The 27,133-nt window shown below is 41.7% G+C and overlaps 2 protein-coding genes across 2 annotated transcripts in view; both read left to right on the forward strand.

Moving 5' to 3' along the window:
- The window catches only part of yjefn3 (YjeF N-terminal domain containing 3), a 38,894-nt gene extending 36,348 nt beyond the window's left edge, over positions 1-2,546 (forward strand). The window contains exons 4-6 of the mRNA XM_010871597.5: positions 995-1,108; positions 1,351-1,501; positions 1,883-2,546. Of these exons, the coding sequence (XP_010869899.1) occupies positions 995-1,108; positions 1,351-1,501; positions 1,883-2,079 (462 nt within the window). The 3' untranslated portion in view covers positions 2,080-2,546. The remainder of the gene's footprint in view (positions 1-994; positions 1,109-1,350; positions 1,502-1,882) is intronic.
- A 2,820-nt stretch (positions 2,547-5,366) lies between these two features.
- cilp2 (cartilage intermediate layer protein 2) lies at positions 5,367-26,060 on the forward strand (the record flags this gene model as incomplete). The annotated part of the gene is made up of 9 exons (XM_034293845.1): positions 5,367-5,589; positions 13,853-13,951; positions 17,277-17,555; positions 18,139-18,321; positions 19,615-19,770; positions 19,982-20,299; positions 20,616-20,724; positions 21,339-21,496; positions 23,758-26,060. Coding segments are annotated over exons 1-9 (3,666 nt in total), but the record flags the coding sequence as incomplete, so codon positions are not given.
- Between the last annotated feature and the right edge of the window lie 1,073 nt (positions 26,061-27,133).

Consider the following 27,133-nt stretch of genomic DNA (forward strand, 5'->3'; position numbering starts at 1 on the left):
CTCCGAGGCCCTATTCATTACAGCGGACCATTAATGGTCCATTAACAAGCTTTCTGGCCTCTCCACTCCCGCCTCATCTGAGGTAGAAGGCATTCAATGAGAAGACAACTGAATCCCCCACGTGGCTGTGAAAATGAGAATGCCTTTTTTTCCCCTTCTGCAATTTTCAACCAGTTCGGTAAATGCGGACACATTTTGGCCTCATAGCACACTCCACCAGAAAACTAGAACTTGTGCTTGTTGTCGACACTGAAAAAGGTTCTCTCCCTGAGCCTGTCTTTTATTAGTCATGGAGCCGGTGGGGAAGTACAATACAAAATGTTTATAATGACCTCATTGTTTCTCAAGGTAGGACACCAACATATGTTATTGAATAGGCCTGTAATTATTGCAGTGTCTGTAATGTCTGTTGCCCACACATAGCTTACCGTCTTGGGAACATTTTCTATTATTAGCAACCTCCAACACCAAGTTAGGAATTTAAAATAGGCCACCATCACTGTAAAGGCTTTCTTCTGTTTTACTGGTGAATGTCCAAATCGCATTTCTATTGTAGGCACTTTGATTCTAGTAAAACTCTGATTAGTCATTAGTCCTTTGTAATTAGAATGCAAGACAGATTCAGCTTCGATCTAGTCTTAGGCAACTAAACAAGCACATTTGTGAGAAGTAATAATCCTCTATTTTGAATAAGCCCAACACTGATAAGTGACGAGAGTAGGTCAGAGGACAGATGTGGAAGAGGCGCTCAAGCGGGAGTGTCTGTTTCTGGCCTTGTAAACCAAGGTTAATTACTACACAACTGCCTTCTTTCAAAGAACGTGTCCTTGCGCTGGCTGACGGCTCAAGTCTTTTACAGGAATGCATTCACAGGCAGAGTACCTGGACACTGGTGCGAGGTCCAACACTTCTCAACCCAGCTCTGTGTATTCTGAATACGAAAAGGCAGCAGCGCTCTCATCTCTCTTGTTTTTTCTCCCCTTTCATCCAACAGGAGTACGAGCCCACAATTTACTATCCCAAACGTACCCCTCACACCATTCACCAGGACTTCACGGTTCAGTGCGAGAAGATGGACATCCCGTTCCTGTCCTATCTCCCGACAGAGGTTAGCAACATCAAACAGGAATGTGCATGTATAGCCCCCCCCCCCCCTCGCCCCGAAAAAGACACCCCAAAAATAAACTGGACGATCGGCAGGCGGAACTGATTCACGCGCGGGCACCTCCCGGCTGTGTTTGGCAGCTGTCGGCATGAGGCTCTTTAACGGGTTGCTCGTCGCAGTGTTAAGCTGCAGCCGTCGTGTCGTTCACCGTTTGAAGCGTGGTTTTGCTGTGGTCGTGTGTGCAGGTGCAGTTGATTAACGACGCCTACAACTTGGTGATCGACGCCATCCTCGGACCAGAGACTGACCACACAGACGTCAAGGAGCCTTACGCCGGCATCCTGGTCACCCTGAAGCAGGTGAAGATTCCCATTGCCAGCGTGGACATGCCCTCAGGTAACACCGTCGGCATTTTGCACATCCAACATGCACCGGTGGTGCACAGATGGACAGAAAAATAAGCCGAGGCAGGGTTGAGCTCAACATGAAGGCCTAAAGTCCACCTCATCAAGAAGACCTGAGACCATAAACCATGTAGCCCAGTGTACTGTTGAACTTCCATCTGGATCTGCTCATTATATCATAGATATATCATTCCCTCTCTTTGGAATGCTCCTGTAAGATCTAAAAAGCTTAAAGTGAAGGTAGAAGTAGGAAACAGAATAACATGTTCCATCTCTCCGTGATGACATTTACCTAGTACAAGTCAACAGACTAGTTTCTCTGTTAGTGGAGGTTAAAACTAAGTGGTGATAATAATTGGTCTGTTTTTGAAAGGTTGGGATGTGGACCAGGCGACCTCCGATGGAATCAATCCAGAGGTCCTCATCTCGCTGATGGCACCAAAGAGATGCGCCACCAGTTTCACGGGGAAGCACTACTTGGCGGGGCGCTTCTTGCCTTATGACATCCAGAAGAAATACGATCTGAACCTGCCAGAATACCCAGGGACAGACTGTCTTATAGAACTGTAACATCTACTTTATACTCCCCCTCCCCCCCACCACGTCCTAATTTTAGATCTAGGGATCACATAGTCACGTTTTGTATTTTATAGATTGTTACTGTGCTTTATTGTTTATAGGGTATCTCTCCAATGGCTATATACTGGAGCAGGTTCCGCCTTAGCCAGAATTCACTCTGTCTGCTCTAATACTATAGAAATATGATATGTAGAATGTGCTGTGGGTCTGAGATGTCTGTTTTGGAAATGGTTTGAGGAGTTTCCATGTGTTCCAGCTTTCACCTTTTTTGATTTCTTGTTTGCCAAGTACAGAGATGTCCTTCCTCCGTCACCAGAAACTACAATTTGTTTAGGATCTTTATCACATTGTTCTTATTGAATAATTCATTATTTTCAACTGTTGGTCCTTGTAATACTTATTGATTGTATACTGCAGTGTAAAGTTAACTCTGTCCAATAAAATGCCATTTAACAATTGTTTTGAGTGCTATGGGAAAATTGGTAGAAACACCGCTGACAAGTTTAAAGGTAAGCTTTTCAACTTCCACAGGTGTTAAAATCCACACTGTGTTGGTAAAGGAAACTGCCAGGAGGCTTCATAAATTCAGACATAACTTTGTAGACTGCATAAATCTATGTAAAGCATCAACCTGTTAGCACAGATCAAACAGATTATATTACATGCTGATTGATTTCCTCAATAATGGTCCACTGTAAAGCTAGTTCCCAGAATGGAATCAAAACATTTGTCTGCATTATCCTCCGTTCCATATCCTTTCCACATTAGTTTTGGAAGCCATGTTTACCCTGAAGATACAGTTTTGGAGGGGACTATCGATGGGTCTAAGCCTGTGAGTACAGTACATTTTGTTTCCCTTAGAGATCTGGCATTTTCCAAATTTGTACAGGCGGTGGCTCTAATTTACATCATGATATTTGGCACATTGGTACTTCACTTCACAAGGAACACATTTGTATCAAGGATTTTGAATTTAGTAAAAAATAAACCAGTTTACTCAGGCCTGTTTCACTTGGCTGTGGTCTGGCACCTAAATGCATATAAATGACATGAATATTATAATTAAATGAGTGTAGCTAAGCTGTATGTTTCAGTTGGGCCACCTATTGGCACTTATGAACTGGAGTGAAAATTCACACAAGCTCATTGAAAGCCTGTTTTAAGAGCTAGTGTCCTCCAAAATATTCAGTGAATCCGAAACCAGCCCTATGCACCAACCCAACTTCCTCGAATTGCCCTTCATTGACATGTATTGCAGATTAAACTCTCAGGGTGAATTCCAAAGAGTGGCAAGGCGATCAATAAATCCAGCAACTTCAGGACACAGTTAAAATTTTGTTCATGTTCTACTTTTGAAAAATAAAGCAACCATGGCATTTAACAAATCCCCCTTTGTTTTGCAAGATAAAAACCTCTGTAACATTGAACCAATTCATTTTGGAAGTATTTAATGTTATCCATGTGTCAAGTCTCTAAATCATAAACAAATGCACATATATATTTAATCACACCTATACATTATTTTGTGTAAAATTGTTCATGCTTAAAAATATCTTTCAGTTAATTTTCACTTGAAGTTTTGCTGTTCTCATGCAGGAATTATTAGGAGGTCGACAAGAATGCCATTTTAACTGATATTTTACAATGCCCAGTTGTGATAAAGTGGTAAGCAATACAGAAATTGCTAATCTTAGGACAGTGTGTCATTTTTCTTCTATTGAGAGCTATATATGGTAAAGAAACCTGAAGAAAATAAACAGGTGTATCTGGTTTATTGGTTTACAACAACCAAGCATGTGGTAAACAAGAGAGGTGCATTTTGGGTAATTAGTTAATGAGGAAGTCTCATCATTCTTTCCTGTTTCTAAACATGTTAATAATAGACCTGTAAATGGATATGTGGTACAGGACTGTTTATGCGATGGAATGATAATCCTCAAACACACAACAGTGGTAACCTATCCAGACAGGAAGTGCCCAGTGGTACAGATAAACATTTAATGGTTATTCATTATATTTATTTTCTCTGTGGTTTCAGAAAGGCATTTTTTTATGTGCCGAAATCCGAACGTCTGTCACTAACGCTTAATGAATAATATAGACATTTTCAAATTCTGTCTTCAGGAGGTGGGAGAGACTTAAGAAATTCTAATTGTTACTAATGCTACATTGAAAATACACACATTCCAATTCAGTTCAGTAGTTCAGAGCCTCTTTGGATTGTATTGATATGGAAGCGATGTGACAAACAGGCAAATAATAAAGTGAGGCGATAGACTAGATCAGGGTTTGTATACACATTTGTATGGATTATTATTTCTAAACATTACAATTGCTAGTGATGTATTTGCACTAGTCATCTCAAAAGCATGCTTTTCGTTGTGTTTACATATGTCTTTTTGTCCGCTGTATCGGCCTTCGGACCAACCGGATGACATGGTCTGATAGGATTATTGAAAAAAAAAAAAGACTGTGAGTTTTGGTTAAATGGCATGCCATATGACGCCACTTCCCTCATTTGGCATCATAGCATTGTGCAATCAGTGGTTGTTAAAGTTACCATCTGGCATGGTCATGCTGTCTGCAAGTATACAAACAATGTGAAGCTCTGCTCTAGGTCACGGTCTCTGACGGGGAGGGAACATGCCGGTTTAAAGGAACGCTCAAAAGCTCTGTGCGTGGTTATATCTGTCCAGACAATTTAAAAGAAAAAAGGAAAAACATACCTTTTTGGTCTCTTTTTTGTCAAGCCAAGTGTGTATTTTTGGTTAAGGCCAATATGAATTGTTAGGCAGTTGACTGGCCTGGTTCGTGTTAGTTACAGTGTCATCAATCACGTTCCACTGAGACGGAGCATTTATCGTGTGATAATGACGCTCCCTATTTATGAGTTCTGGATACAAACATCATCAAAGACATAATGATGGTATTACTGTGATGTTTTCTCTGTACTCCGTTGCTAACGGAACACCTGTTCTGACAGGATACAGCCTTCAGTCAAAGACCTGAAACATCACAAAGAAAGGAAAAAAGAAGACAGTCAGTACAGATTAAATCTTACTTTACAGAAAGTTTTTTAAAACCCTTTTATTTGAGTTACCCTTTTAACTGTGCGTTTCTGCCTTTCTTGGGAGTGATATGGGGGGGTGGGGGGGGACACACAGATGTAAGAGCACACTGGCCAATGGTAAGCTGAGGGGGCCTGGATTGGACCGATCTTTGGGTGTCTCTTCTTTTTAAAACTGCTGTGCTCAGTTTTGCTCCAAATCCTCATATGACTTGTTGGTTGGGGACAGGAGCAGTTTTACAACAAGTATAATTTGCACCTGGGAACAGTCAAAGACCCTAGCCTCCCATTTTTAAGAGAAAAACGTTTTCTTCCAGACTTCACTATATATCACATAGAGTAAGAAGGCGTCCACGTTTGTGAAAGGGACACTATGTGGGACTTTGGCAAAGTGACACTCTTGTCTTTCCTGGTGCAAGTGACTGTGGCTCAAGGTAAGTCAAGTTATTGTACTCACGCTATTTGATATGAAAATAATAACACTCTTAAATCTTTCCACAGATGTACATTTTGTTTTCAACATATCCTACGAAAATGATTCACAATTTCTGTGCACATCAGCATAATTAGGTGTGCTTGCCAAAGGCAAAGAAAAACACTAGATTCCTCTTATAGTGTTATTATTATTAATAAATAATAACTAAAAAAATGACATCTTCTGAAGCAACCAGAGTTGGAGCAGTTTGAAGATTTGAGAGTTGGGTTCATGTTTAACTTTTATAAAAGTTATTTACAATTGATTCCCTTATCTAATTATTTGTTTAATTTACCTCGCTCTGGAGCCTAAACAATAAAAGCTATCAACACCAATTTTCAAATATCCAAACCCTTGCTTGAGAAGATAATTTTGATAGTATTCATACTTCTGAAGACATTACAATATATTTAATTGATCTCTCAATGCATTCAATGGTAAAACAAGAACAACTAAAATGCTAGACCTATCACTTAAACCTTACAAGTGATTGTCCTCAAACCATGTTCAGATGGACCCAACTTGAGTTGGTTCCATTTGAAATGTCAATACAATATTTACCATTGTAATTATAAGCCTTTAAAATGTGTATAAGTTAAAGATGCAATCAATGATTTTTGGCCACTGCTAGTAAAAGTGGCGCTGTGTAGCCAAAAAGGATCCTCGAAAATTGTGTTCTATCAAATATGAGCCAATTTCTAGCCATTATCATCAAACCCACCGACTTTCAAACTTGGAATGTTATGACTAAGGTATTATAATGGTTCTACCAAAAGATTATGTAATATAAACACCATATTACGCATCCAACCCAGAATGGGGGCTTTACATTGTTTTTGTTAAATCTCAGATTGCACCGTCTAATGACAGCCACAGGGATACAGACACACAGTTTAAATGACAGACACAGGGATACAGACACACAGTTTAAACGACAGACACAGGGATACAGACACACAGTTTAAATGACAGACACAGGGATACAGACACACAGTTTAAATGACAGACACAGGGATACAGACACACAGTTTAAATGACAGACACAGGGATACAGACACACAGTTTAAATGACAGACACAGGGATACAGACACACAGTTTATATGAGAGACACAGGAAAACAGACGCATAGTTAAAATGACAGCCACAGGGATACAGATACAGACACACAGTTTAAATTAACTTTAAATGTGTAAGTCTATCCTAAATTGAAATTCTAATTCTGATGAATTATTAATGCGCAAACTTTGCATTGTGTTCATTACCCCTTGAGGGACCAAACCAACTTTGTTTCACATGTTTAGGCTATGCCAACTGAAACTGCTTAAACACTTACTCGACTAACTATAATTTGCATTAATTAACTCTAAAACAATAACTGCTCAAGCTAGAAAGACCAAACCAAGCTTCTGTTATTTATATAGGCTATCCCCAATTAATGTTCTCAAACATTTATTAACTATGATTATACTAACTACACTATCCCAACCCAACTTTTTTGAACCTTTATCAACTATGACTTAATTATTCACTATGACTTTAAAATGAAGTTGCACAATTTACATCAATTAAACCTCTAAAGGTAACTACTGAAACGTTTAAGCATGGTGACCAAACTCACATTGTTTCACCTAGTTTGGCTATTTTTACATTAAATTGACTACATGAATATAAGTTGAATATGATTATAGGTCAAACTATCCCTTTAACACAACATTTTTTGTTGCCATTATTGCATTTTTCTTTTTTGAACGATAGAACCATTCACAGTCAGTGTTTGACTTGATTGGGAGTGATGTGGAGTGAGGTACCATCACTTGCAAGTGTACCAATAAATGTTTTGGCGCTTGACTCATACCAAAGCTGCCCACAGAACATCACAGCTCCTTTTCTCCATTCTAGAAACAGAGAGTAGGCATTCATGTTGTGAATTGTGTTTACGCATCACTTGCCTGGGAAGAATCCCGAACAGGATTCACAGTTTCAGAAATGAGAATATCTCTTCTTGCACCCCCTTCTCCCTCCAAAAAAACAATAAATGTGATGGCCAGCGGTGCCTTCCCTAACTCTGACCCCATTTTTCAAAAAGGTCAGGTTTAGGGGAGCTAGCATCGATTATAATTTTTTGACTGTGAACTGACGAAACAGCCGTCGGTATTTGAATACTTCAAAACTGTCACGATGCAAACCATTTTCTATAGCCACTCACTGTTTATTATTCAGCAATGATGTCATGGTGGAGACGGTTAAACTGTGGGATTAGAGACCAGCAAACTTTGGCTAATAATGGACGTTGCCAGTTATTGTGGTAATCTGAGGGGAGAAAGTTTAGGTCTGTGACACCCAGGTCTAATGGACTGACTTGGAAATAGCTCCTGCGCATGTTTAATTCCAATTCAAGCATTGTCCATAGTTTCCAATAATCCACAATATGCCTATAACGTAATGCACAAAGTGTGATTTGAACACATAACAATTTAGATGAGACGCGATTAGCTACTTACGATTAATAGTGGTTAATTATTTATATAATTTAACAGCACTAGTTTTAACTTTATCCGGCAGGCAAGAACCCCACCACCATCAGTAAATGTACTTTGTTCAGCTTATTTTTCAGAAAGGTTCAGAGGAAGGTTCTTTATTAAAATGTCTAATCAAATCAATGACACTGTGCCACTGTATTTTGTCTGGGATGCCATTCAACTGTTACTGTGGTGAGCATTACTTATTATTGAAAACAGATATGAGAGAAGTCCATAAGAGCCAATTCAACCCTCCGACCTAGCTTCATCGTTCCTACACACTGTCAGTGCTTGAATGCCTGTCATTTACTAGCTGAGGAAAATCTTAGATTTGAAAACAAACACATTTTTTTTAATGAAGATTAAATACTTACACTAAGACTGCAGCGTGAGATAGTTGCTCATCCCAGTGGATGTCAGTGTTGGACCAGTATTGGCCACTGAGGAGTTAGTGGTGAGAAAATGGTTTAACACCATAGGGATGCTGTCTGTCTCAGCAGGGTTATCCCTCTACTGGATCTTAAGCCAACACCACACGCCAACACTGTCATGTTAATAAGAACCTTATGGATGTTGAGATGTTCTGCTCTAGTAAATTATTTCCTAGGGGTTAATTGCACAACATCCTTGTAGTGATTATAATGGATAGCCATTCTATTCTTCTGCTGGACATTTTTGACTATACATGGACAGTGACATATTGACTATTTGTTTGACTGTCATGTATTCACTGACCAACACATTGTGACAGATGGTTTGTGGGTATTATTTGTCTCCTTTCCAACACAACCTATTACCCAGTGGTTAAAGACATCCTTGTGGGACTCAACACTCACAAAGTAAACCAGTGACAACAAATCTGCAAGACCAATTTTTCACGTACAGTAACTGGAAGGTGAAATGGGCTTCCCATCTCCCTGTCACCCAGTCTCCCTATTTTCTTTTGCCTCTTGCTCTCTGTTTCTCTCTCTTGTTCTCACTCACACACCTTCCCTTCAATGTGCTCAGCATTCAGAGATGTCTAATTTGTTCCCTTGTTGGAGGAGACAGCTGCTCAGCTCCTGGATGGTTGGCACTGCTGAGGCTATTTCGAGACGGAACACTGTGATTGACATAGCTCAGTCAGTCAGGCTAAATTAAGTCCCAGGTCTTAGTGGAATGTTTGAAATAACCAGATGTTGTACAGGCTGCCCGTAATGAACTGTAATCTGGCCCTGTCTGCCAGTCTCGGGTAGAAGTGGAGGTGGGCCAACTGGAATCAGAATTCTCAGTGCTCCAGTGGCGTCCCTGTGCAAAACTGCTTTATTCAGAGGGACTTGCTAGTTCTCCAGGTGCTAGCCACAGACGGAGCAGGGGTCCAGCTAAACCACAGTCACCACACCAGGATGTCAAACCCATTCACTTTAATGACAAGTTGAGGGAGAAGAAAGGGATCAAAGTGAGTTCCGTGTCCTCTGATCCACCACCACATCAAGGCCCTTCACTGCCGTTGGATAATGCTGAGTTCAGCGTCTGAGGAGAAAAGTGAAATAGCATTACGTTCTGTGACAGGATCAGGCTTAACAATCAGTTATTTCTAGGGCTCCTGTGTAGCCATTGTAGAAGCACAGGCAAGCGCTTTAAAGGAGAAATACCTCAGAGGGCATTTATTCATTCATTTAAATGCTGTGCATTACAAAAAAAAGTGAGGAACACAAAGCCTTGGTTATCCTATTTAAAATCACCCCAAATCTTGTGGTTGAATTGCATCATTAGTTAATTCCAGGGGCAAAACTGCATTCAAGTTAATGGAGCACAGATGTTGCAGACCAAGAATCAGTCAATGGCGTCCTAAGTGGTCATGCAGCTAAGGAAGTAAAAAGGGGAGGGAGGAAGAGTGAGAGAGAGCAGGCTGTCAGATCCTTCCAATACAGTACACCTCAGCAGACCTCCTCAGACTCAGGAGACTGGGCCACAGAAACAAAGCAGTTTCAACATGTCTACAAGGCCACGGCATAAACTCAAAGAGGGGAACACACCCACACACATATATTATATTTAAGCAACAAGGCACCAGAGGGTATGATATATTGAGTACCTGGAACAGCTTAGCTGTGGTATATTGGGAATATATCACAGGACCCAGAGATGCAGTTTACCTACACAATTACAGCCGTAAACAATGAGTTGAGGTCATACCTGTGGAACACAGTCTCATATCCCAAGGCTATCGCCCAGTTTCAAACACACATTATAAACCTTACACTGCATATTTATATATGTAGTATACACATATACACACACACATAGAAAACTAAAAAAAATCTATCCTTGTGGGCACTTGATCGAAGAATGGGTTTTATTCTTAAAACCCATAAATCCATTTTCAATATTCCCTAGCCCTAAACCTAATACTAACCTTACCCTAAACAATTAAACCTTTATGCCTAAACCTAACCTAGCCCTAACACCTAACTACAAATGCCAAAACCTAACTCTAATTCTAACACTAAACCCAATTGTTTTAGCCTAAACCAAACCAGAAATACTGTACCAGAAATGTATAGTAAACCCCTTATTTTGTTTTTCTTTTCATAAAATCAAGCAGAAGGATTTACTTCTCAGGCTACTGGTTTGCAACAAACCCTTGTGCTTCAGATTTGGAAGAAATATCTCCATATTACCTACATTTTAATAATGCCAAGCTCCATGAAAGATGTTTCCAGCACTTTAACACTTCACTGTAAAAACACCTGTTAAAACACTGTGGAAATCTGGATCAATAATATGTGCAGAGATGCTCAGAGAAGACTATTTAAGCTGTCACTTGATAACACAGAAGTGTTTTCACACATTCTTCTTCTAAACCTCTGGAATAATTTAAATAATCTCCAGACCTGCTAAAAGGCCAGAGTCGCTTCCAACCTAAATCTGGCTGGACTACCATTTACTAGCAAGAGAAACGTGTCAGACCTATCTTCATAGGTTCAAAAATCAATTTTGTTCATTTTCTTGGAACTTTATATTAGCATCTGGCAACAGTTAGGTGTGCATGCTTCTCTGTTGTGGAAAACACCCAAGTGGAATGGCTGAAAAGGCAACAGTAGAGTGGCCTTTCGACAGACCTATATTATTACTAGGCTTTTTCCTTTTGTGGCTTGTACACACATATCTGCATTAACAGCAGCTTGATGAGAATAGAGACTCCACGCCTCAAATAGTGGCGTCCCCAGAATCATGTCCAAAGCCCAGTAGGCACAACAATACCTCCCAGGAATGCCAGGCACTAAAACCAGAATGGCCAAGCTAAGGCCACGCATAGGCAGAGGGTGGAGTATAGCTACAAAGACAATGCCTGGGCAGACGTGGAAATGCCAGCAGCCAGTTGACAATTCTCCCTTCATCCTGTGGCTGGTTGGTGACCTTTTGAAGAGAAGCTAGCCTGCAGGTTTATCTAAAAAGGGGCTTTAATAATATGCACAGAGACAGACTGGAAACTGTTGTTTATGCTTTGTTTCCATTACATGGGATTGTACCTGTTCCAGTACCTTCTTCTGGGTTGATGTTTTACAAGCGTTGCGGTGAAGATGTCCCTGTTAGGGAAGGTTAACCAGGAGTATGGACCTCAAACAGAGGACGACATGCGGTTAAGTGGTAGTGCGTTTCCTTTCACATACCAAGGTTTTTCAACACAATTTACATAAAGTAAAGCTGCTCACACATCATTACCAAGAGATTGTACATATAAAAACACTGGCCTTCAAATTCACACAGTGTTAACAAGCCACTCAACTGAACAATAAATAGTCCAAGTTAACCAAGACAAAGCGAGTGCACTTCCGCGCCGGCCATGAGTGAAGTCAGAAGTCTGATGTGTTCATTCTATCAAATAATGATTAATAAATCAAATGCCCCAATGCTATTATGCACCTCATAAAGTGACTTTCAATCTTTTAACAGTCATTTTGCACCTTATTCCACTTCTGTGAGACAAGAAAATTGAAGGCAGTTTTAACTAGCCATCCTTGGCATTTCAAGTACTAACCAATCCTGTGTTGTCATGCTATCATTATTTTAACTTTTAACATGTTGTTTGTAATATCAAAGGTTTGCGTTGCTGCATGAGCCATTCCAGCCTGATAAGATCAGATGCAGATACAGAGGAGGAAAGGGAAAGGAAGGCAGATGTTGAGATGACAGAGGGACTGCCAGAGTGAGACACCACTGCCCAGGAATGACGTACGGTTTGGCAAGGCGGGGGCGGGTGGTGCACGGCACATTGGCAGTGTCTTTTGGAAGAGTCACTTGTAACAGACGGCCTAACATGAGTGGATTTCTCTCAGCAGTGTCTCACCAGGACCTCTTCAGCGTGTTGGATTTACTAACGGAGATTTTTTCACGTTGGGGGCCAGCGTGCGCAACCTAGCTGGCACACACTGGAATTGGTATATTTAAAGAAAGTAAAATCAAAATAACCCTGATCATAAACCCAACTTTAACCACAAAATCCAAACCCTAAATATACCTTAATAATATAACATAACAAAAACATAATTCTAACCATATTTCTTAACTTAAATCCTAAGCTTAAAAAAAGGCCTTCTTTTTACAAGTGAGAAATGGGAAGATGACCTAACTTCTACTTTTCTTTGTGTTAACGTTCTGGTGAGGCCTTCTGACAAGTAATAGGTGTGTATACATACACACACACACACACACACGCAAACACACACACACACACACACACACACAGACTATTGTGCCACTGGACATATACAAAGTTTCCCTCAGAGAGTGAAGGAATGCAAGCTCTAGTCCATGGCTCATTGAAAATCCATAAAGAATAATTTTCTGCTTGTCCTTCTTACTTTCCTTCTCTGAATCCCCCCTCCCCCCACCTCCCTTTCGCCATCCCCCAACCTCTACTTCATCACCTTTTTTCCTTTATAGAGGAGCCAGCTCATTCCTCAACTCCTGATTGTTTTGAAATAAATGAGGAACAGAGGGAGGGAGATTGCAGAGGAGAGAGATACAGAGTGAAGGGAATGAGAAACAGGGGGCCTCAGCTGAAATCAGACCACAGTGCTTTTCCATATGGCCCAGGTCCTTAATGAGACTGGACAGTGTTTAGCTTAGGGCTGAGAAAACTGCATGTCTGGAGCAGGGAACTGAACGTGCTCAGACAGTGGAGTCGTGTGATGAGTGTCTAATGGTGAGTGTGTGTACATTTCATCAGGTGTTCAAACACATCTAGATAGAACTGTTCCGGACTGATTGCAGACACCAAGTTAGGTAGCAGGAACGATAAAAGAGAACCAGGCATGTCTTTGTAATCTGGCGGCAACCACACAAAGCCTGGCGATCTGGAAACAGGCATCCCAGGGGGAGTGCACTGAGATTGGGTGTCTGACCCCAACACTTCCCGCTGGCTTTAACCACGGCCCGCAGAGTGAGACAGACATTCCTCTCGCATTCACAGACACACAGACAACCTGATGAGAACGTGCCAAGAACCCACTCAGACACTTTGCTCCACAGACTACAGACACTGCAATGCCTTCAGCCCCATAAATCAGGTTCTCCCCGTTGTAAAAAGGTGGTGGAGCCATTGAGCAGAGCTCCTGAGGTCACCCTTACAGTGTTACAGCGTGTGGTAATGGAGCAGCGGCGCAGATCCGGTCAGGGTGTATTAGGGTATTCATGGTGTACTTCTCCCCATCCAGGGCCTATCTGGAACAGCTCTCTGTTCAGGGACTGGAGCCAGACAGACAGAAGCAGCAAACTTGCCTCCAACACACTAACCGAGCCACAGCGGACCGCAGGTGAGGGAGATCACTTCTAATGTCACCTGGTCTACTTGTACAACATGAAAAAAGGAAGGAACTCCCGCTGTCTTCTGTTCCAGAGGGGATTCCTCCCGGGATGTTCTGACACTCCCAGGCATTACCATCCATTTAACATGGACAGTTTGATCACGTACTAGTAACCATGCAAAGCATGTTACACTGCGCCAAATACCCCTGTTTCGTAGTCTTAGTTATCTTGACACCTCTTACGAATGTTGCCAATTCCAGGCCAGTCGTGAGAACTACAGTCTTTAATTACTCCACTCTCCAAAGCCTGTTTATGTCGCGACTTTTCACGAAGAGGAACCGCAAAGGAACTATCAACAGTCAAGAACAGTTAGAATCCTGACTGGCAACTGCTCCAGCATGGGACATTCTTCTAATCTTCCCTACTTTTAAGGAAACCCCACCAGTGGGCATTAGGACATATCGCAACACACAAACCTCACCATTGTTACAATCCCACCCCCTGCTGTGAGGTATTAACCAATCAATGGAGGACAGATTGTGACTGGCAATGATTCCTGACCTTGACTTTTAACGAATGTCCACCAGTAAAGACATTAGGATATTTCACAACCCCGTACCACCCCCCTTTCAACCCCCCCCATCCCCATGTTATTTTTTCTACCCCCCCCCCATGTTTATTCAGCCACAGCGTATACCAGTAAAATGATTTTATTTTGAAGTGCAAAAAAGTATTTCAAAATGAATGTGTACAAATAAACAGACGTACAATTGTCAAAGTAGTGTACACAAGTTCGACAAGAAAATGCTTGGATGTACCCTTACAGCAAAGCAGCAACGTTCTTTAAAGTATTAATATAATTTAACAGGGTTACAAGAAAATATGTTACATATATTAATTCAAATAAAATAAATATTGGGACACATTACTAAAAACAGCAGTGTAATTTAAGATGCAAATAGTTACATTTAAAGTGGAAATGCTTGATTGCAGGTTCCCACACAGCAATACAAGAATAGAAAGTTCTCAAAAGGACACTGGCAGCCAAAAGTTTGGAATAATGTGCAGATTTTGAGGAGTAACAATTGAAAATAAAGTGTCAATGTGAATAAAACCTTTACGGAATACTAACCTCATAGCAATACACAAATAGAAAGGCCTAAAACAAATAAACATTTTAAGTAATGGACAACAAAATAACTACAGCCTAATAAAGATTCTAAAAACTACATAAAGTGTCTGGTAGCAGCCATTGACACTTGAGTGTGTGTGTGTGTAAATCAGTCCAGTTCAAGTGACCTTCGCTGGTCAGCTAATTTGATCAGGAAACCAAAAATCCAGTATCCACAATAGACATCATGTCCTCAGTTGCACGGTAAACCACAGCTTCTCTTCTCTTTAAATGTTCTGAGCAATCAGGTGTACATGGTAGGGCAGTGGTGGTTGTTTTGGCAACGGCTCTTCTCCCCATAAGAGCGCTTGGCTCCCCTTCATTTGTCAGCTGATTTAATCAGGTACTCAAACTCAGCAGAGCGCCAGCTAGGAGAGGAAAACAAAAATCCACCAGGGTCAATCTCCATATCAGACATCATGTCCTCAGTTGCCCCGGCAAACTACAACTTCTCTCCAGCCAAGAGTTCTTATAGCCAACTAGCCAAAACCTTTGAAAGTACAGTCGACAATAAATTGACAATGTCAAAACGGTACAATGTCAAACTGTAAAAATATACAGTAGAGCGGTCCAAACATTACAGCAAGTCATACACTTCACATTTGAGGAAGCTAAAGGTGTTAGAATAAATTCAAATACATATTAAAATTAAGAAGGTAAAACAGCAGCATAAGTTTTTTATTTGTAAAATATGTTGCAGACTTAAAAGATCTCCAAACTAGTAATTACTTTTGTACTTGTATAAAAAATATGCATACTTGTAAAATGTTCTCGTGAGTTTAAAAAAGAAGCAGGATTGTAGTGAACTCCAATACTTTTCATTTCACTGGTCATTGAAAATCATCACGCCCTCACTCCTTGTTTTCTTCGCCAGATTGGGTTATTTAGTTGTCCATCACTACGCCCTCCTACTACCATTAATAACATCAAACGTCTTTTTATAAAGGTTTTTATTCAATGACTCCTTTTTTATTTTATTGTTCCTTTGTTGTCGTGGTAAACAGCCACACACTTATATCATTGAATAAAAATATTATTTTGGAACAACTTTTGTTGCGCTTTAAAAATGATTTTAAAACCATATAATGTACTTAATATATTTCTGTGTTTTAAAACTGATACAATTATTTGATTTAAATTACATTATATAAAAGTATACAACATTTCAAAATAACAGGGTTATTTCACTCAATTAACAATTTCTATGATACTTTTTGTCCAAAATACAACACTTAGTATTGTATACTGCTTTTTAACTTTAGGTTGCCTGTTGAGTGTTAACTGTTGAAATTAGAATGAGGACAAAAACAAGTGTTAAGAACTATTTTATATGTACAAATGTAAAGAGTTTCCAGAAATGTCAAGAGCTGACTTCTTACGACTTGTTAAAATCGTTTTATATTGTGGCTTCTCTGTACTGGCCTTTTACCTGTCACCATTACAAAGATCTTTACTTGTATGGACAAACTCCGAAACAGGCCTTTTCATGCAGTGTTAGGGGATAAGCCCATTCACGTCCAAGGTTTAGGGAAAACAACTGTTAGTGCTGTTCCTTCACTGTAAGTCACTCTGGACGAGAGCATCTACTAAATTACTCAAATGTAATGAAAACAACACATTAAAATTCATTTCATGCGTATTTAGTGATTTCCAGAATGAAATAACCTGTTTGTACGGTGTCATCAGTGTTCAGTTGAGTCTACTTCTTTTGAATGAGCAATCTGATGAAAAGGGACAATGCTGTTAACCTGCTAGGGTCATTTCAGAGCAGGTGACTGGAGACGAGACGTCACTGTGTTTTGTTAGATCCTACCTAAACACCCATCCTAACAACGTCCCCCAATACTAAATCTCTCTATTCTTCAGAGAATAAAAAGATCTAGGGTATATGGCTAAAACAATGCACATAGGCTGTTTTTCACATCTTTAGAAACACTTAGAGCTAAACATGTGGCAGACCAAAGCTAGACAGCATATCTCTTTTTCCTGCCTTACTTCTCATCTGCCTGCCTGAGATGAGGCTGGAAAGAGTTTAGTCAATGCCGGCTCCCCGGGACATTTTCTGCTTCTCCTTCTTACTTTTTACTCAGACTCAGAAGAAAATGGCAGTAGCAGACTGAAAACGTTCCATGTCATGACACTTACCTTGTCTCCATCTGCAGCCTCCGCAGACGTGACTGAATGGACGTCCTGGTTCAACATCGACCATCCGGGGGGGAACGGAGACTACGAGAGGCTGGAGGCCATCCGCTTCTACTACAGGGAGAGGGTGTGTGTGCGGCCGGTTGCCATGGAAGCCCGCACCACGGATTGGGTGGCCGCGGGCGAGACGGGCGAGGTGACACACTCCAGCCTGGAGAAGGGCTTCTGGTGCATCAACAAGGAGCAGCCCTACGGACGGATATGCTCCAACTACCACGTCCGCTTCCAGTGCCCGCCAGGTACTTACAGACCACCACAGCCCATTCCCACGACTTGTGAGGTACGTCTCTTCACTGCTTTGTTTTCAGAATTCTAAAGCCATACTGTGCTCAGGGGAGAGTCGCGTTTAGTGAGGAGATGGCCAATTATCCCCCTCGCCCCTCGTTATGGATCTGGATACTGAGTCAAAACAGAACATCTTACGCTGCTGTTCTGTTACGCCACTGATGTTCTTTTTGGCTTTTTTCCGTTGCAAATCATTTTTTTAAAAGACATCCAAAGAAAGATCAATATCAGAGATTTCTCAAAAAACTGATGTTGTTATTAAAAAAAATTAAAAAATGAAAATAAAAAACAGATGAGAAACATAAAACAATTAAACAAACAAAAAGAAAATGAAAGTCTCCCACTTCTCCCTGCCATGGTGCCACCCCTCCAAACATGCCCCCTGCGCGCCACTCCCGAGATACGTTTTTTGGTTTTCCAATTTTTCAGGAACGACAGACCCTCTTTCTTTTTGCTTGTCCCCAGTCTGTCCACGTTCTAGCCATTGCATTGCTACGTGGAGCACTCACCTCCTGTGTGTTGTCTCTATGTCCTCAGTTCAGGCCTACTGGACCGACTGGGCAGGCTGGGGCCCATGCTCTGCCACAGCCTGTAATGACGTGGGCATCCAGGTACGCCAGAGGAAGTGTATGAGTGTCCAGCCCCTGCCCTTGCTGCTGGCGCCCCCCTGCCAGGGTCACCACGTGGAGAGGAGGGAGTGCGTCACCCGGCCATGTGAAGGTGCCCCGGACAACACAGCCTATACTTAGCCCTAATGTATATCAATGGCAAACATCTGCCGCGAACACCACTCAGCCAAGATATATTCATCCACTGCCAAGGGGCATTCTCCTGGTCAGGGTCATCAATGACCTCAAGACCAGCAAGCAAATTTTCATGCTGCTTATTTTGGTTTAGGATATCCCTACACAAGTATTGCCCCAAATTAAATAAGACATTATGATATACTTTCATAAATATGTTGGGACCCCACAAGCATTAGCTCTGGAAAAATTACCATGGCTGAATTTTGTTGGCTACCCCCGCTATATGCTGTACCTGTAACTGTGATCAGGCTAATACTGTGGTGTGGTCCCCACTGAGGGCCCCCATGTTGATGGTGGTGTCTGGCAGATCTGTTGTTGCCTTCGCCCACCACCTGGGAGCAGCCTGTCTGGACATCCAAGTCCCAGACAGGCAGAGGGAAGTGTTCAGTCCCAGGTTCCCAAGCTTAGTGATGAGCTTGGAGGGCACAAGGGTACTGAACAATAAGCTGTTGTACAACATTCTCACATAGGTATTCCCCCGGGCCGGGCGTGTAAGTCACAGTAGAGCCATTGAAAGTACTATAGTCACAGTAGAGCCATTAAAAGTACTATAGTCACAGTAGAGCCATTGAAAGTACTATAGTCACAGTAGAGCCATTAAAAGTAGTATAGTCACAGTAGAGCCATTGAAAGTACTATAGTCACAGTAGAGCCATTAAAAGTACTATAGTCACAGTAGAGCCATTGAAAGTACTTTAGTCACAGTAGAGCCATTGAAAGTACTATAGTCACAGTAGAGCCATTGAAAGTACTATAGTCACAGTAGAGCCATTGAAAGTACTTTAGTCACAGTAGAGCCATTGAAAGTACTATAGTCACAGTAGAGCCATTAAAAGTACAATAGTCTCTCACAAGCTGCCTCTCTACATGTTACATTTGATCTAATTTCCAGTCAACTTTCTATAGCCGTTTCTACAGCGGCAAGAGCTTTGATCAAGGAGGAGACTGCCACTGTGATCTCCTTTCCCTGACAATCATTGACTCAGCCTCTCCAATCTCTGACAGAGCGTAACAAGCCATCTGACACGTTAACAAAGCTGTCATGGCACACTCTCCTCCATTGGCCAATGGCTGACTGTAGGTGTCGGTGATAGTTCTCCATCTTTCCTTTTACCCTTCTTCGAAGCAACACAGTTACAGTTTTGTGAAAGTTGTGTATTATCTGGATTGTTAATGTCTATGTTTCATTTCTCTTTTGTTTGACTAGCCGAGTGGACTAAGTGGGGTCCATGGGCCTCATGCTCCGTTACCTGTGGCAAAGGTCGCAGGGTTAGGAGGAGGACCTGTGTGAGATCCTCGGAAACTGTGAAGTGTGTTGGACGAGGGGGTGAAATCCAGAAATGTGGGGGAACTCCGTGTCCGTGTAAGTTTGGGGTTGGAGAAGTCACCTTTGCTAGCTGAGAGGACTCAATAAAACACTGATTCAAGTAGAACAATGAGCAGGCCTACCGATTAAAACTTCACTGTGATCGTTTTTTACTACAGAAGCTAGCCAGCTTAACGTTTAGTGTTGTAAGCCACTATCTGGGTAGCTTATGGATTGTATTCTGTGTGTTTATACTGAATGCATGTAGCCCAATGTAAGCTTGAGTGCCCAGGTGGCCATGCCAGTGATGACTGCAGTCGCTGTGTGTGTGCGGGCCACGTGCTTCAGGGAGAGGTCCTCAGTATCACCGGCGTGCCTCTGGCAGGAGCCACGATCGCCCTGTCTAGCCAACCTAAAATCATCCTCACCCACACCGACTCCATGGGCCTCTTCAGGCTCCCAGGGGTTTGCTCCAGCTCCCCCACCCAGCTCTACATCAGGAAGGAGAGGTTTGCACCCGTCATGGCCTACACCTCCAGCAACGGCTCCATGTCCTCCTGGATAAGAGCGGTCCTGAAATCTGCAGGTGAGTCACGCTTAATAACACTGAACAAACAAAAGCCCAATGATGAAGTACATTTTTTATTTTGTCAGTCTGTCTACATACCCATCCATTGAGTAAAGCCAGACTTGGACATATAAATCGACAATTATGCAGATCTGGGGGAAAGTCTGAAGATGCTAACTAAATAAATACACCTGCAGTAATTTTTCACGAGGACAGAAACCAACAACAGTTTAGACTGTAAGCTTGTTTAAGTTTTATGGGATAATGCTGCCTCGAAGGGACCATTCACAATAGTCAGTCCATTTTCATAGATCTGTTTCCTGCTGTTTTGTAGAGAAGCCATATGTTATAAAGCACCCAGAGGATAAGGTGCGCTACGAGGGACAACGTGTGATGTTATGCTGCAAGGCTACAGGGTCACCCATGCCCGACAAATACTACTGGTAAAAAATTCCATATGTTTGTTAATTTGCCAAAAACAGTCTTCCAGATTTCATTTAATCATGGCTACAATATTTATTTATTGTATGCATTGCTTTGTAATTCAGCTAATTTAAAATACAGGCAGACTTTTGGAAGATTATAATTTACAATGACAAATTACAGTTAGATATAACCCTGAAGAACAATTTATATATGTTTTTTGAGGTTTTTCAGAAAGAATGTATGTATTTAAAATTCAGGTAACTTTAAAATGATCTCAACAACATTCTCAGTAATGGTAATTATTTTCTTTATTTTTTACCTCTTATGACAGCAATCTGTGGTTGTTTACTTTAGTTGATTGCACTGACTATTAATAAGCCAGTCTAGACACAGTAATGACCAAAATGCAAATGCAGAACACTTGCAATGCATTATTCTTCATTATTATTATCATAAAAGAGCTCCTCCCCTGAATAAGACCACATTTCTATCAGTGTTGTTGAAAGGTATTTTTCAAAATGCATTTAACTGTAGTTTGAACCTGTGAAATCCAAAATACTAGTAGTTATATGTATAAATATGTATACATTGAAATACATGCAAAATAAATACTACCCATCTCTGGTTTCAGGTACTACAATGGGACACTTTTGGACAGAAATGTGTTCAAATATGAAGAGGATCTGGTGCTGAGGGACCTGAAGCCAGAGCAAACTGGACATTACTATTGCAAAGCCAGCAGCCAGGCAGGCAGTATCAAGTCTTCCCCAGCATTCCTCACTGTTATTGGTATGTATTGACCCGACACACCCAACAATATGATCATAATAATAATATTATTTCAGAACAAATATTGCCTTTATAATATAAATAAAAAACCTCAGCAGATTTATCTGTTACAAGGAAAAACATACACCCCAGGAAAATAAGATCCCAAAATAACAAGGCCCTGAGCAGTTTGGATTTCCATATTTATATTGGTCGAATGCGGCCGTTTCTAACGAAAGATTATTTTACCCAGAGATTATCCAAATCCCCCTTACCTAGAGGGCCCCCTATTAAGTGTTATCCAAAATTGTATATGTATGTTTTCTTTGTATGTGTATGTTTTTTTTTGTACAAGTTTGTGTTTTCAGCTCCACGCAGGGTAGATACACCTATGTGTATTCCCCAGCTGCTTGTTAGTTCAATATAGATTGACAAAAATAGTCTACGGGTGAATGTACTCCTACAGGAGGATTTGTCCTGGCTCTGAGTCACTAAAGCCTGGAAGGTTTGCTCCTTCAAACAAAACAACACATGGAAAAACAAGGCTCTGGGAGAAGAATTATCAATCAGTTTCACAGGCCAACACTAGAGTTGGTAGAACACTAAACTACACTCCAATTATTTAATACAATTCCATGAATTAACTTTGAAAGTAATATTCATTGATGTTCATTGTAAACTGAATAGGTTTTTGAAAGTGTGCAAAAGGGGCCAGTGGTGTCAGATTTAACGGCATTAAATAGTTTCCCACCTGCCCCAGTCTATGCTACAGCCATGGCTTCAGAAGGTGGTTAGAGTATTTGTCCGGTAACCGAAAGGTCATTGGTTGAAATCCCCAAGCCCAACTGAGTAAAAAAAAATATCTAGAGTTGTACCCTTGAGCAAGGCACTTAATCCTATTTGTTTCTTTCTGCTAAATGACAAAAATGCTAATGTCAATCTTTTCGTTAGGTGAGTTTAACTAATGCTAATATTACAAAAAGCAATTTTCGTGAGACAAGACTGCTCTCACTATAAGCAGAGCAAATTTGCCTTGAAAATAAACACATGCACAGAACATGTTCTGCATATGGGAGCCCCAGATGTCTTGGTCCAGTGCACTAAATCTTGTAAAAGAAAATGCTACCGCTTAACGTACAGTACGATAAAGTGTTTAAAAAAAAAAAAAAAACTCAGACATTGACCAAACTGATTTGGGGTTTGTCACTTTAAAGCGAATAAATATATGATATTGGCTCTCTTGCCTATGGGTGGAAGTAACTGGTGGGGAAAACAGTGATACAGTTTCATATTGTTAAATGGACATCTTTTGTGTTCTAGTTTGCTGTATATTCACTACTATTTTTCCTTTTATAGCTTGTTTTAATTTTTTTTGTTTTAAATAGAGAGTCACTGTTTTCAGCACTTTAATTTCCATGACTGATCAAAAACATATTCTCATTGCTCTCTCTTGTCCCTCTTTAGCAGAAAAATGGTCATCAATATGTTTGTTACACTGGAACACATTAAAATGATTTGATGCAATTGCAAAAGGCTTAAGGACCAAAACACACACTTCTCAGCACCTAGGTATCCTCACCATACCTTATCGTGACCTCCCTGGCAATTTCCAGTTTTAGAAATGACATATTGGGTTAATCACACTTCCACCTGTCAATAATAACCTACCATTTCAGAGGATAGGATGTTTAACAGGAATGCTGGAGGATGAACTCAAGTGTGATATAATGCACGTTAGTCATTACTCAATCTGGAAAAACAAGAGTCTTTCTTTCCAATTCCCGTTGGATGGTTGGTCAACAAATGTTCTCCTCAAGTTCACATCTGATTACCCCATTACAACATTGTGTTCGAGTGCAACTCGGTTAATCATGGATGTCTCTCAACCATGTGGACAGAGAGGATGGGTGTGTGTGTGTGTGTGTGTGTGTGTGTGTGTGTGGTGCATGTGTTTCAGACACATTTACTTGCCTTTAACATGTACTTGAATTATATAGTACCTTGACCACCACAATCTGTTAATACAGGTTTACCACCAGATACTGTACATGCAAGAAAAGCACAACACCCCCCACCAATTAGCTTAGATACGTTTTGTAATTGCATACTGATTCCAAACAATTACACTACTGCCATCTACGAAAAACAAAAACAAATCTCAACGAGTTGGTCGATTAATGTGAGGCACGACATAGTGGGGCCGTTTGCAACTGTGTTTTTCTATGATTTGTCAACTAATTTCAACATGCCAATACATGCGTGTGTTTACATGTATTCCACAGCTAGGGGCATGCCGGCATGCAACCCCACACCCGAGGACCACCTCATCAGACTGCCCATGGACTGCGTTCAGCCTGGTACTGATTCTAAATATTACAACGCTGGCCGCTGCCCCCACAACATGTGTGCAGGCTCCCGGGACTTTGACCTGCGCTGCAGGGACGGCGGTGGCTACTGCTGTGGGGTCCAGAAGATGGAGAGTCGGGTGATCGACTGCGGAAGTTACCACCTGCCCATTAAGGCTGTGACTGAGTGTGGCTGCCAGAAGTGCGTTGAACCCAAGGTGCTGGTGCGTGGCAGGGTGGTCACCGCGGACAACAATGAACCGCTGCGTTTTGGGCATCTGTACATTGGCAACGAGAGAGTGGGTACCACAGGGTACAAAGGAGGCTTCACCCTCAATGTCACCCCCGACACAAAGAGGCTGGTGGTGAACTTTGTAGATCCCACAAATAAGTTCATCGACACTCCTAAGGTGTTTATATTCGACAAGCGAGGGGGCTCGGTTTACCATGATGTGAAGGTGATGAGAAAGCAGGAACCTATTGATATCAATGCTGGAGAGACAAATACCATTATTTTAGGAGAAATCAAAGGAGAGGACCCAATTGGAGAGATTGTCATACCTCCAAATTCCTTCCACAGAAACAATGGGGACGTGTACGAAGGTACGGTCAAAGCCAGTGTCACCTTCATTGACCCCAGGAACATCACAACTGCTGCTGCTGCGCCTGGTGACCTCAACTTTGTGGACGGTGAGGGTGACATGTCTCCACTCAGGACATACGGGATGTTTTCTGTTGACTTCAGAGATGAGGCAAACCAGGAAGTCCTGGGGACTGGAGCGGTTCAAGTACTCCTAGACACGCAGCACGTCAAAATGCAAGAGCATATTCCCAAAATGAAACTGTGGTCGCTCAACCCAGACACAGGTGTCTGGGAGGAGGAAAGTGACTTTCACTACACCCAGGCCAATTCTGGTGGTAAGGGTAGGAGCAAACGAGAGGAGCGCACATTTCTCATAGGTAATATGGAAATCAGGGAGCGTCGACTTTTCAACTTGGATGTACCTGAAAACCGCCGCTGCTATGTCAAAGTAAGAGCTTACATGAGTGACAAGTTCCTAAACAATGAACAGCTGGAAGGTGTGGTTATCAGCCTGATAAACCTGGAGCCTCGACCTGGCTTCTCCTCCAACCCCAGGGCATGGGGTCGCTTTGACAGTGTGATAACTGGACCCAACGGAGCTTGCCTGCCAGCCTTCTGTGACGCCCAGGTGCCTGATGCTTACACCGCATATGTCACTGGTATAATGGGCGGAGAAGAATTGGAGGCAGCTCCTTCAACCCCGAAAATGAACCCAAACATCATTGGAGTCTCTCAGCCATACTTAGACAAGATAGACTACCAGCGTTCAGACCACAGTGATCCAGCTCTCAAGAAAACAGCCTTCAAAATCAACTTGGCAAAACCCAACCCCAATAATTTCGAAGAGACCAATGGGCCAATATACCCCTATCAGAGTTTAATAGCCTGTGAAAATGCTCCAGTCGATGCCAACCATTTCCGATTCTTCCGTGTGGAAAAGGACAAATATGAATATAATGTGGTGCCTTTCCAAGAGAATGACTTAACGTCATGGACAGGTGACTACCTATCTTGGTGGCCCAACCCTCAGGAGTTCAGGGCTTGCTTCATCAAGGTCAAGATCCAGGGGCAAAAGGAGGTAATGGTGAGATCACAGAACCATGGAGGCACCCACCCTGAGACCGCAGGTCAGCTGTACGGCATCCGAGACATCCGCAGCACCCGTGACATGCATGTGGCCAACACCTCGGCAGCTTGCCTTGAGTTCAAGTGCAGTGGCATGCTATTCGACCAAGCCACGGTTGACAGGTCCCTCATATCAGTCCTCCCACAGGGCAACTGTCGGAGGGTGGGCATCAACAGCCTGCTACAGGAGTACCTCACCAAGCACCCGCCTACTTCACAGAACAATGAGTCCCATGCCTTCAGCATGCTGGCCCCAGTCGACCCCTTAGGGCACAACTATGGCATCTACACGGTCACAGACCAGAACCCGAGGGTGGCCAAAGAGATTGCTATCGGACGCTGCTTCGATGGTACCTCTGACGGCTTCTCCAGAGAGATGAAGACAAATGCCGGCATTGCTCTGACCTTCAGCTGCCCAGAAAGGACTGTGACCAGGGAGAGTCTCTTTCAACGTCTCCAAACAAACCCCAGCCAGACCCTCTCTCAGATGGCCCGGGACATGAGAGAGGCACAGGGTCTCCAGGTCCAAGGAAGATCGACCCGTGTTGTGACCTATCAATCTGGGTCGTCCAGACGCCGATCCAGCTCCTCTAACAGGAGGAGATCCATGATGCGGACTCAGGAACGGCAGTAAATCTTTCGTTAGGTGAGTTTAACTTTTTTATTTTATGAACACAAAAGTAACCCTGTTGGGGTGTAAAGAGTTTTCCACAGACTTGAATCCTAATGCCTTACAATCTGCTCCTAGGTATTTGGTTTAGAAAGGAAGAAGATTATGTATTCTCACAACCAAAGAAGAATATGTCAAGTTGGATTACACTTGTGATTTTGGAAGTGAACACTCTAAACACAGCAAAGTACTCTTTTGAAACAGTCACCACTCCAGCAAAATGACATATTAAAGAAAGAAATGAAAACATGAATTTTCTTTTAAACTTACTTGAAGGCATTGGCAATAAATACAGTATCTGTATACATTTTTACATCTTTAAAAGAAGTACATTTCTTTAGATTTCATCAGTCCAGCAAAGGACATTTATTTAACTGCCATTGATAGGCTTTTATGAATTAAACCAGAAAATCTAATTCAGAAAAATCAAGTTTGGATTTCTAGCGTTAAGCATTAATCATTACGGCTGTTTATTTAATGCATATTCATTAAAAGTCAGTCTACGCTAAACTCTTTATAGCCGGCAAACATTTTCTACTGCAATCATTAGAAATCTAAAGTACAGAGGAACATGAGATCCTACTGATCTGGTTTGTTTCAAACAGATACCTTCACAACAGGCCTCTTTTCAAGAAACCGATAAACTGTCTTTACCATTGTATGCAAGACGTAGTCGGGTGCAAAGAATTCTGACAGCCATGGGTCAGATTGCATTTCTTAACACACCTGTTACTAGCTTTTTTTCATTTTTATTGCGAACCAGTATTCAGCTAAACATCTCTCTAACCTAACTGCCCACAGCCCTTGGCAACACATACATCCCTTAACAAAATGTTGGGGTATTTGTCACTGGAAGTGCAATAAAGATGTTTTATTTTGACTGAAGAGCCTTTTGAAAACTGAAGAGCCTTTGGCTAATTCTGCATCACTATACC

This window comes from Esox lucius, chromosome 8 (genome assembly GCF_011004845.1).
Source record: "Esox lucius isolate fEsoLuc1 chromosome 8, fEsoLuc1.pri, whole genome shotgun sequence".
Classification (NCBI taxonomy): domain Eukaryota; kingdom Metazoa; phylum Chordata; class Actinopteri; order Esociformes; family Esocidae; genus Esox; species Esox lucius.